Source organism: Mirounga leonina, unplaced genomic scaffold (assembly GCF_011800145.1).
Source record: "Mirounga leonina isolate KUSES-001 unplaced genomic scaffold, KU_Mleo_1.0 Mir_101664, whole genome shotgun sequence".
NCBI lineage: Eukaryota > Metazoa > Chordata > Mammalia > Carnivora > Phocidae > Mirounga > Mirounga leonina.
In genome coordinates, this window is record NW_023270175.1 from 616,825 (window position 1) to 628,941 (window position 12,117).

At 47.8% G+C, this 12,117-nt stretch overlaps 1 protein-coding gene across 8 annotated transcripts in view; it reads right to left on the bottom strand.

Annotated features, from left to right (window-relative positions):
* Positions 1-6,576, bottom strand: part of MORC4 (MORC family CW-type zinc finger 4) — a 65,487-nt gene extending 58,911 nt beyond the window's left edge. For 4 of the 8 annotated variants that reach the window (XR_004679546.1, XR_004679547.1, XM_035006737.1 and 1 more), the window contains exons 1-3: positions 6,161-6,576; positions 5,968-6,040; positions 356-488 (exon numbers count right to left, since the gene is read on the bottom strand). Coding sequence is in view for 6 of the 8 variants with exons in the window: in XM_035006737.1 (XP_034862628.1) it covers positions 356-488; positions 5,968-6,040; positions 6,161-6,262 (308 nt within the window). In the remaining 2 variants the exon portion in view is untranslated. Of the gene's footprint in view, positions 1-355; positions 489-3,791; positions 3,847-5,967; positions 6,041-6,160 lie in introns of all 8 variants that reach the window. The other 4 variants (XM_035006697.1, XM_035006716.1, XM_035006727.1 and 1 more) reach the window with 3 other exon arrangements.
* Positions 6,577-12,117: the final 5,541 nt, after the last annotated feature.

The following is a 12,117-nucleotide window of genomic DNA, read 5'->3' on the forward strand; positions in this document are numbered from 1 at the left end:
CTACTACTCACCCTCAGATCTCGGTTTAAATATCACTTCCTCTAAGAGGCTTTGTCTGACTTCCTGGATCAGATTTGGTTCCCCTGCTGGTCCCCATTGCATCTTATGCTTTTCTAGCATGCTTACCATTTTTTATTATAATTGCTGCTTCACTGTCTGAATTGCCAACTAAACCATAAGTTCTATGAGGGCAAGAATAGTGTCTATTGCATCACCAGTGCCCTGGCACATAATATATGCTCAATAAATATTTGCTGAATGAATAAAGGGAAAGGAAAATATTAAAGAAAATTATGAAGCCCTAAGTAGAGTTCATGAACTCAAGACAAGAGGAAAAGAATGAAGACACTTTTACCTGAGCATTCGGTGTAGTTTATGAGGTGTCATCCCACATCCATCATCAGTAAAGGTCAAACAAGATTTATTCTTGACCTCCTCAACATCTATAAAGACGGTCCTGGCGGATACATCTGGATCTACAGCATTATCTGCAAAAGGTAGAAATCTGTGATATTAGATCCCTTTTTCTCGTATTTCAGTAAAATCTCTAGTTCAGTGCCCCAAGACACAGAAACTAGCTTTTATTCCCTTCAAGTGGATGTCCCCAAAGGTGGGCAGGGAGCTTTGATGGTAGTGCGCTTACTGGGTTATTGGGAACAATAGATGACAACTGCAGATGGGGTTATGAAGCTGATTTCTAGATTGCATATAATAACAAACTGCAGTCTGCCTTTCTCCCTTCACATTTCAGGGTCTGTGGGGAAAATAACTCCTCTACACAAAGCATTTGGCTCCATTTTCATCTTATTACTTCTTTCTTGTCTTTTAGCACTTTGCTGCTCATGAACACATACAGTAGAGGGTGGCTATGGAGAAGAGTTGAATCTGCAATTTCGGTGCATACTGCACACATTACAGGGCATCCGTGAACATTTTATTTTCTACTTTTCTAATTTTTTTTTTTTTTTTTTTTTTTTTACATCACCACCCCTGTTTGCGGCCTAAGAGGCACTGAAAGAGTTAGCAGTTCAAACCGAAACATTTAATTGCCCACCCGGATCCCAGTGAATGCTAAGAAGCATGCTTACAGAGGGGGAGGGATTCGGCTTAAGTACTCTGTCATAGTCTTACAGGTGAAGCTGTCCCACCCTCATTAAATAGAGAAGGCAGAATTAAAGCAGAAAAAGAAAAAACTGTAGGTAAAGTTCCACGATTCCTCCTGAGTCCCGTCTTCAAAATGGGCTCATCATTTAAGACTCTGAAGGCACCAGACAGAACCACATTCTAACATCTGCGCAAAGTCCACAACCCCCCCCAGTCGGGGGGCAATGTCTAGTAGCCACATCTTCATGCCCCAGACCCCAGGTCACACGACTGTCAGTCACGGATACACAGACTGCAACAGTCTCATCAGGACTTGCTGGCCTGAGTGGGAGGGCAGGTTTACCATGTGTCTGATGGGTTCCCTAGGCGCTCCTGTCCCTACTAGCTCTTTAATCAAGCCAGAGACCTTGCCTTCCACCCCCTTTCCCTTCCCCTGGCAGCCTTCCACCTCACGGATACCACAGGGCTGGGCTGAGAGCACGCCAGGTGTGTACTTGTCCTGCCACCACTGTCCAAATCATGGCAGTTCTCCGCTGGGAACATCCCTTACAAGCAAGAGAAATATTACTCATATTCAAAATATAATCAACAGTTTCGGTTACAACCACTTGGATGTGTGGAATGTCCCGCAATGAAAACAAGATACGGATCGATTTCAAGGGCCAGAGTGGTGTTGCCCGTGTCCATTGATAAAACCATTACCAACTGTAAGCCGAAAAATCTGAACAGTAGTAAGCCATCACCAAGAGCCCCAGAAGGGAATTAAGAGGTCTGGTAGGGTCGATCTTTAAGGACTAGGTGGGGCCAAAGCCTTGTGTCATGTGGAAAATCAAGTGGGCCAACTTTTGGCAGGAACTGTAAGTTTGACGTGCAATAAAGGCTTTATCAGAAATACAGTGTTTTACTTTGTGTGAGAGGCAGTTTTTTTTTCTGGAACTGACAAAAGGATTCAGCACTGTGAAGCTGCCTACATTGTTTCAAGAAACCACTTGGCAAGCAGGCCCTGAATTGTTTTAGGACTTATCAGTCACTCTTGCTGGCAGAAAGCCAGGGCCATTGAGACTAACACCTTTACTGTGTCAATGGCCAGGGCATCATTTCTGTTTTGAAAACTTTGAACACAGAAGGAAGTCTAACATTTTATGAACATTGACAACTCAAGCACATAACACATATCCATCCCAATTCTAAGTGTATGTAACAGCGTAGTCAATGAATCAGCTCACAAAATCACTTTTCTTTCTTTCCTGTTTACTGCAAATTTTGCCCAAACATTATTAGATGCTTTTTTTTTTTTTTTTTTTTTACGGAAACATACCGGAGGGTTTTAACACAGGCACTCCGGGAGTTACAAGGTAGCTGCCAGAAGCAGCTGGAGTCAGGGGGGCGCCCCAGTGGCCAGGGTCAGCTCCAGCAGCATGGAGCAAGACAGCAAGACAGCAGCGGGCAGTAGCAAGCCCAGCTTTACACTTATTTTCAGTTTGAAGTGGCCTTTCCCTCAGCCTCAACAAATGAACGTATAATAATAAGGCCCCAATCTGGTGGCTGGTTTTGATCCTCTCTCTTGCTGCTTAACCTTCCGAAAATGTATCAACTCGTAACACATGCTATCCCAGCCCGCCCAGCCTGCAGACAGGTAGGACAGGGGGAGAACCCTTGAGAACCCCTGCTCCTCTCCCCCACCCCGCTCCTCTCCCCCCACCCCACCACGGAGGCCTGAGCTGCATACCAGATCCTGGAATGTCTTTATCCCCCTAACCTGGCCCATACAATCCCACGTGCTACCAGATCCCAAGGAGTCTTCTCTCTCCTATCTTGGCCCACGCTACCTGGAGGGGGAGGACCCTATCTCTGCCTCCCCACCCCCCACTTAGGCAAGAACATGAGAAACCAGATCCCAGGGAATCTATCTTACCCTTGACTTGGTCCACCTGACCCCTGGTCTTCTACAAAAGCACTCTAACTGAATGAAGCCTCAGAGCTCATCAGAACCTGGGCTGCAATGAGAAAACTGTCCCGTGACAGCCTCCCTGGACAGACAGGATGGCAAGTGTGAGGTAGCTTCCAGGTGGCACTTTACAAGCTTCCCATCCTCTCCTGTTCCAGGAGGACAGCCTGTGTGGATTCCTCCAAGGCCGCCAGGGCCAAGCTGCTGCCCTACAGACATCCTGCATGTACCTAAAAGCATTCTTGTCTAAAATTAAGGTCATCACCTTCCAACACAAGCCTATTCTTCCCCTGTTCCCCCCTGCCCCCCCCCACACAGAGCCAGCATTCAAATGACCACAAGTTTGAAATTGGAAAATCATTTTTTATCCCTCACTCTCTCTTACCCTATGCATCCCTAAGCTCTCTCACATCTAGCTTTTTCTATTCTCCCTGTCACTTTCTCAGTTTACAGAATTTATTCCCTCTCATCTGGATTATCACGTTAACCTCCCAACCAGTCTTTCGAAGTCACGGCTCTCTCGCTTTTCCAATCCATCTTTTACACTGCTGCAAGATTAACTCTCCTGAAGCCCAGCTATGATCAGGACTTTCCCCTGCTCAGAAAGCTTCAGACTAAAAGGCCAAATACCTGGGCCTCCCAGTCACATCCCGGTCCCGGGCCGCCTTTCTAACCTCATGACCTACGTGGTACTTGGGAGTAAAAAGACCCGCGCTTGAGTCCTGGACCTGCCACTTACTAGACATGTAACCTTGGAAGAGTCAGTTAAATTCTTTGAGCCTCCGGATCTTGATCTGCAGGATGAGAATAATGACATATAATAATATTAATTATAATAATGCCATATAATACCTCAAAGGGTAAAGTTAAAAATGTGCCGGAGCTTTATAATCGAAGGACTTATAGTCGTAACTATTTGTAAACTCCACGCTCTAATGAAACTCAGCGACTCAGTATTCTTCATGCCTTTGTTCATGCAGTTGTTTCTTTTGCCTGGAATGCCCTCCCCTCCCCACACCCGTATCCACATGTCCCAATCCTTCAAATCTCAGCTCAAATGTCACCTCCTCTACAAAGCCTTTCCTAACTCTCCTCTTCCTGGTAAGCTGGAAGTCATCCCTCCTTCTTCTGAACTCCCGCAGCACTCGATCCGTAGATCTTCGCTGATATATCACTTTCCATTTTGCTGTTATACAATGCATAAACCTTCTGTACAAGTTTTCTCTCCCCCTACTAGAAAAGTGAATCTATGTTGTATTCATTTTTGTTCCTACCATGGTGGCCTTGCCCGCAGTGAATGCTCCATAAATATTCACTGAATGAATGATTCACTAGAAAATTAATGCATAAGGGGAGGAGAAAAAAATTGAGGGAAAACCTAAAGCTTTGGGTTACCAGTTAACCCTCTGCTCTCCTTTTCTTCCTACTGTTAATATTACCACAAATAGCTGTGATTTGGTTTTAAAATCTGTGTTTCCCTATGCATGTGTGCAGGCATGTGTGTCTATGTAAATTAATACACATACACACTTGCACTCATAGGAGACATCTTGGGCCAGGTTTAGGTTCCTTAATTTAATGCTCGGGACAAAAATAATATAGTATATTGAAAATTACAAACAGAACACACTCTTCAAGTCACCTCTAAAGTTCAGTACACAGCACAGCATCGGTATACGTTGTTTTGCACAGCACAGCTGTGAGGGAATAACACACCTCCGTCTCCCATTTCCCCGTAAGTAAATTGTTACTTTTCTCTTTTTCCTTTTTTTTTTTTTGAGAGTTACACACACAGAGGTCTGGTTCCACCCAGCAAAGTTTCGCTCAAAGCATGGTGCAAACCCTTAAAGATACAGTCCTTGTCCTCTAGGATTTAAAGTGTGTCGAAGTCACTTTTTTTTCTTGCACCTTCAAAAGAACAGTCATACACAACGTAAGCATTCTTGTGATGGTGAAATTAATCATCAAAGTTCTCTATCACCCTTCCCAGTAACTCTCCTGACCCTCCTGCTGCCTGCTGACTTCTTGCTCAAGGTAACTCACACTGAATGGCCACAGCAATTGCTTCAGTAGGGGCTGGGGCTCATCTGGCGAGCTTGCAAACCACTTCTCAAGATTTTGTTCGGTGCTACCTCGTCCCATAACCGTCTCTCCCTTCTTTCCATGTCTGAAACATTTACAATGTGCTCTGTGTGCTGCATTTTGTCCGGGAATGCCTTTCTTCTTTGCTTTCCACACAGTATTTAGCACACTACTGCAAAAGCTGGTGTACTTGGCTTCAAGGGATCAACTGAAAACGCTTTAAAAGCAAACATCGGTGGAGCGAGAGGTTAAGGGCTCAGTATTCATTCCAGCGGTGTGAGGGCGCTCGTGGACCACGGACCCAGCCCTCCGCAGTCGCAGGGAGCCAAATGCACTCGTGTCATCTCTTAAAAGATGTCCCATCATTCCCAGACTCTCTGGTCCCAAAAGTTAAAGAAGTCCGTTTTCCAGACCTTTCCTCGGGACCCTGCCGGGTCCTCCACGATGCCCCTCTGCTAGCTTGGCGCCCTCCGTCGGCCGCCAGTCCCTGCGGTGCCCAGCTGCCTCGGGGCCCGATATTTTTATGCATCTCCTTTTGATTATTAACTAAGCTATCCTAAAGTGCCCGGAACATCACGATCCAGAGAGAAAAACCACACGGGCGTCCGAACTCTTTGGACACACCTTGTTTCCTCAGCTTTATCCGCGGGACCTCGTCCCCCTGGCCGGAGAGCCGCCCCCCTCCTCCGCCTGCGGAGCCGGGGCCGGTCCCGACGCCCCCACCCCAGCCCCGGCCCGCCCCGCGCGGCTCCGCGCATTCCTCTCGCGTCCGCGGCACCACGTTGGCACCACTGCCTCCGGCGATCGCGGCCAAGCCCGCCCTCGCCACTCACCTAGCAGCTCCGCGATGGCACTGAAGGGTCGCGTGTGGCTGCTGGAGTTGCTCTGTAGGTAGCGGGGGCTCATCTGGGGGCGAGAGAAGGTCCCGTCCCGCGTGAGGCCTCGGCCCGCCGGGCCCTCCCCGCGCGCCCCCCGCAGCCCCGGGGCCCGCGCGCGCGCGTCCGCCCCCTCGGGCCCCCGACCTACCGTGCTCAGGCGGATCCCGAAGGCCTGTGGGCCGCCGCCCGGCCGGGCCAGCCCGCTTGCCGGCGCGCCAGGGCCCGCGGGGGCCCCTCGGTACAGGAGCATTTTTTTGGCCGCCACGATACTCGTTTGCTGCCGCCGGACTCCTCGCCCGGCCGTCCCGGACTGGCCCTCTCTCCCTCTCCCTCGCAGCTGGCGGCGGCCGTCCGGGGCTGGCCCTCCCTCGCTCCCACCCGCAGCTGGCGGGGGCGGGGCGCGCTCCAGCCACCTGTCCCGGGCGGGAGGGGTGAGGCCGGCAGAGCCGAGCGGCGGCCCCGCCCTGTCAGCACCTCTCCCGACCCACCGACTGCCTGCCGGGGCGGCCTCAGGGCCGTACAGAAATATGGCGACCTCCTGACAGCCGCTCCTTGATCCCCGCCCCTAATTAATTCTTGGCGTTTGCCATAGGCCCGGCCGCCGAGCGGGAAAGCGCGGGGGGGAGGGAGGGGGCGGGCGCGTGGGGAGGGGCGGGAGTGAAGCAAGAGGAGGGAGAGGGTGTAGGGATTTCTGGAACGGAGTCCCAGTTAGGCTGCATGACTAACGGGCAGGATAAGACAAGTCTTACAAGTTCGAAAGACTACAGTTTTGCTATCTGCAAAGATAGCAGGCTCGCGTGATGGGAAAGCATTTTGATTATGCTGGCTCCAGTGCCTCCAGAAGCACCCAGAACGTTCTGGAAGGCAATTGGGAAATCATCTTCAAAGCTTTGCGAGTGTACAGGGAGGCTGTTTATAAAAGAAAACATTGGAATGCACTTACATGCCCCCTAATACGGGATTGGTTAAGTTATGGAGTACGCATGAAAAGGAATACTATATGCAGATCTTAAAGGCCATGTTTGTAGATGAATATTTATTGATGTGGAAAATATTCATGAAGGAATGAAAGAAACAAGAAGTTACATGTGTAACGTGATATCTCTTTTATTGGAAAAACAAGTATATATATGCATATATATATTCACGCATACATAATACATATGCATGCATATACACACACAATGAAAAACACTTGAAATGACGTATTCCAAGATATCTCCAGGTCTGGAACTATAAATTTGTTTCTTATTTTTCTTATTTGTATTTTCTAGTTTTTGTGCTATTACACCTACACTCTTTGATTATAGAAAAAAAAATTTTTAATTTTAAAAACTATAACATTCCCTGGTATGGATGAACCATAATTTATTTGACCATCCTTCTAGGGTAACTCAGGTTTTCAACTTTTTTTTTTTTTTTGACAACACAAAAAGTGCTGCCTCAGACATCCTCATGTATAGATCATTAATTTCTGGTACTATAATTTCTACAGAATATTGTTGCCTAATAGCACGTGCGTGGTTTACTCTTAATAAATATTGTAAGATGGAAGCAATTTGCCCTCCCAGCAAGTCAGCTATTTTGCCATGCTAATAGTGCTAGATATCTGGTCCTGCTCTTTTAACTTCTTGCGGATTTTTTGAATAAAAGGTAGGCTCTCCTTATTGTTGTTTTTTTTTTAAGATTTTATTTATTTGACAGAGAGAGACACAGAGAGGGAACACAAGCAGGGGGAGTGGGAGAGGGAGTAGCCGGCTTCCCGCTGAGCAGGGAGCCCAATATGGGGCACCTGAGAAGTTAAGGACAGAGCCACCCAGGCGCCCCTCTCCTTATTGTTTTAGTTTGCATTTCCCCAACTACCAGTGAAGCTGAAATGTTTGTTGTACATTTGAATCTCCTTTTCTGTTAGTGCCTGTTTATATCCTTTGAGCATCATTTTCCTCCCACTGGGTTCTTTGCATTTGTCCCTTTTTTTTAGTATCCTAAAAAAAATTTTTTTAAATACACAAAAGTACAGAGAATGATATAACAAATCCCTATATACTTATTACTCAGATTAAAAAATTATCAAGACTTTGCCAGACCTGCTTTATATATATTCTTTTCTTCTTCTGTTTCATTGCTGTAAGCATTCTAGAGCAAATCTCAAACATCATATCATTTTACCCTATATATGTCAGTGTCCTCTAAAAATATGGACACTTTTCTAAAAAAACATAACCACGATGCCACTTTCACACTAAACAAAATTCATAACAACTCTTTGATGTCCTCTAGTACCAGTCCATATCCTGATCTCCTCAGTTATCTCAAAAGTATGCTGTTTTACATTTGGTTTGTTTAAACCTAGATCCAAACAAGATGCACACATTGCACGGGGTATTTGTCTTAAATCTACTTTAATTTAAAACAGTCTCCCCTCTTTTACTTCATGCTGTTGAGTTGCTGAAGAAACCCAGTCCCTCTACTGTTGAATGCCCTACGTTCTCATTTGTCTGTTTGCTTCTTCATATTGCCATTTAGCTTGCTCCTTTTGTTAGAGGAATAAGTGAATCATGAGTTAGCTCTAAAGCCTTCATTAGATTCTAGCACAGAAGTTTTTTGAAAGCAGGAATGCTCATAGACAGTGCTAAAGACTTCCTATTTCATCACATCAGGAAGTATATACGATCCAATACTTAATGATATTCAGATTGATCAGTGGGTTCAGGTGGAGGCAGCCTGAATATTCTGCTATAAAGTTCCCCATCGGCCTTTCATTTTATGGTCTCATCAATCGATGTTCAGTTGTCTGAAAAAAAATTTTATTAGAGTTGCAAAACCGCAATCCATAAGTTCTTGTCATGTATTAACTGGATCCTTCTGTAGAGAGCTCACCCTCAACCACGGCTGTTTGGTTGGTTACTCTGAAATATAATTCCTATAGGAAGGACAAGATAAATGCTCGATTCTTTACTTTTCACTGGCAATTTTTAGGGCGAAGAACTGGTACCTGTGGCGAATGCTGTGATATGCTGGCCCATCTCCTATTTCGGTAAAGGACTTTCTGGGCTGAACTGCTGAGAACACTGTTGGCAAGCCGACTTGAGCTGTCAGCCCCTTCAGGGATTGCCGAGGTACAGAGACTTGCCTCACTCAAGGTAACCAAGTTTTCTGAGGCAGCCCACGGTGTCGGACCAAAGAAGGGGTATGAAAGGCTTGACCATCTCAGCCCGACTTGGGACAATTCCAAAGGGTCATTCTAACTCCAGATCTCTCTGTGGGGTTGGCTGAGGCTGCTGGTGGGTCTGCAGTGCACCTCTACTTCCCTTCTGCCCTAACCAGCTTCCTTCCACAGCTGCTAATCCAAAAGACACCTATTAGTAAGTAAGCATCCTGCATGCTACAATCTATCTTGCAGTCCGTTTCCTGGGGAACTCAAATTATGACACTTGAAATGGAGATTTATCCAAGAAATTGGTGCGTAGATGCAATTTGGGAGCTAGGTCACTCACTGCCCGGTTGGCAGTTAGGACCGCATCACAGATAGCCCCCTGCCACAAGGTGGCAGTCCTATTATTATTAAGAGCTTCACCAGGGGGTGAACTGGAATGGCCTACTGGTAGAAGGGAACATACGATCTGGTGTGATATAGCAACTGTTTGAGCAATAGGGGGAAAATAGGAGCTCTAAGCCCAATAGAAGGCAGTGGTTATCGAGCTCCCAAGAAAGCTTAAACTCCCAATGGATCCAAGTTTGCTAATGCCAAAATCAGAATGCTTCCTGGGAAAGCATAGGACCCTGACACTCGGTCTGGGACTATCTAGATTGATGCCACCAAAATCTTGAATCCCCAGATTTGTCTACAGAACTGATCTGACTTCCCTTCTGATAATCTCCTCACCTCTTGCTTGGAGATGATGCAGAATTTCTGCTCCACAAGGCAATGTGTGCACTCGCTTTCCCTCCTGGCCACTAGGCCTATAAGGAGGGTTAAGGCACAGCCTGAGCTTGCTAGGCCTGATAAGGGAGGAAAGTGACTATGCCCCCAAGAAGCCGCAAAATCTAGCCAGCATGGATTGGCAGAAGCTGGAAAAAGTCACATGGAACTGGATTCTGCGAGTGCTTGATTGAGGGAGCTAGACTATAACATTGGATAAAAGTGAGTTTCTCAATGTGGGAACACTCTCCTGGAATATAGGATTTAACACCCCGGCAGGGACCACAAGAAATGGTACAAACTCACTCCTGGGGTAGCTCCTAGAAGTACAGAACAAGTGAGGATCCATGCTAAGTGAGGTTGGAATGCCAGCATTGCTGGGACAATCGAGGAAGTAGGGATAAAAAGATTCAGAGGTGAGCGTCCTCGAGTGGATATACTAATCAGGCCTGGAAAACTCAACAGAAAGCCACAGGATACGCCACGTCGCAAAGATGAGGAATGAGCTGGTGAGAGGGGCACTAGCACCTCTAAGAAAGTCGGTGTTGGCTCTCTTCGACAGTCAGGCCTGCCAGGGGGAGTGTCCGCTACGGGGCCAGGCTCACCGTAGCAGTGGGGACAGTAGAGCTCCGACATAACAGAGAGCCTTGGCTGCCTGTGACCATCAGAAGTCAGGTGGGGGAGCGCCTGGGGGGCTCAGCCCGTTAAGCGTCTGCCTTGGGCTCAGGTCATGCTCCCAGGGTCCTGGGATTGAGCCCCACATCGGGCTCCCTGCTCCGCGGAAAGCCTGCTTCTCCCTCTCCCTCTGCAATCTCTCTCACTCTTGCTCTCTCTCAAATAAATAAATAAAATCTAAAAAAAAAAAAAAAAAGAAGTCAGGTGGGTGCAGTTACCATAATGAGTGGCAGGGTTGGAGGAGGAGCCGGAGAGCCTGAAGTGCAGTTATGGAAATAGAATACAGCTTCCCTGGGGGGCAGAACAGATGGACGGGGACAATAAATGTCCATTCTGGTGAGATTCCGACGGGAACCCTATATCTGGAATGAGCATTCAGAATTTTCCTTGTGGAGTGACCCATTGCCATTTCTTCCTCTGAGCACAGCAGAAACATTATAAAGGCCCTGTTTGGACCTCACTTTTATTTGACTCAAGACTTGGAACTACTAAAAATGCCCACTTACTGCTTTCTTCTTCTTTTTTTAAATTTTACTTACTTACTTGAGAGAAAGAGAGTGAGCGAGAGAGAGAGAGAAAGAGAGAGAGAGAGCACAAGCCAGGGGGAAGGGGCAGAGGGAGAAGCAGACTCCCAGCTGAGCAGGGAGCCCGATGCGGGGCTCGATCCCAGGACCCTGGGATCATGACCTGAGCCCAAGGCAGCCGCTTAACCGACTGAGCCACCCAGGCGCCCCTTACTGCTTTCTTCTAGGGTGTGCCGTCCGTGTCTCCCCTTTGCTTTGGCCATTGGGAATGCTGCGTAACTACTGGTGTGTTTACTACTTGGGGGATTTGCTGTTTAAACAAAACCTTCGTGTCCTCCCAAGAGTTTGGCCTCCTGGCTGCAGCTGGGGCCAGAGGCTGCCTCTCAGCCCCTCTCCAGCTCCCCAAGACAGAGGGATGACCCTGAGGGGCCAAGGAAGCTGCTGGAAGTCGAGGATTTGGCCTCCTCAGAGCCTTGCTGCCACCGCAGAGTAAGAAGCAAAAGCAGCAGATGAATGCGTACAAACCCCATCACTATGGCTCCACAGGGCAGGAAAAAGGTGATACCATGAGGTTCCACATACTTCACCACCCAACAGAGCTGCAGGAGCTGCCGGCGCGTTGTAAGGGAGCATTCCAGCGAACAGATCCTGCCGGGGGGCAGAGCATGCGTGGAGGTTGTGAAACCCTGGGTCTTGCCTCAAAATGAGGATCAAGGAAATGCTCGAGCAGGGTGTGGAGGGGCCCTTTGACAACCTCCAGCCTGCCGCTGTCTGTCTCGCCCTGATCCAGGGCCAGCCTCGCCCTAATCCAGGGCCTACGGTCTAAAGCCCCAAGCCATCTACTTGATCTTTTTCATTTCTGCCTAGTCCGGGCTGGGTTCCCCTAGCCATTGCTCCGGGCAAATGAAGGAGCCCTGGGAGAACCAGAAAGGCACCTTGCATTTCCTCCTGGCTGATTCACCTGCAACAGGTAGTTCCGAGTGT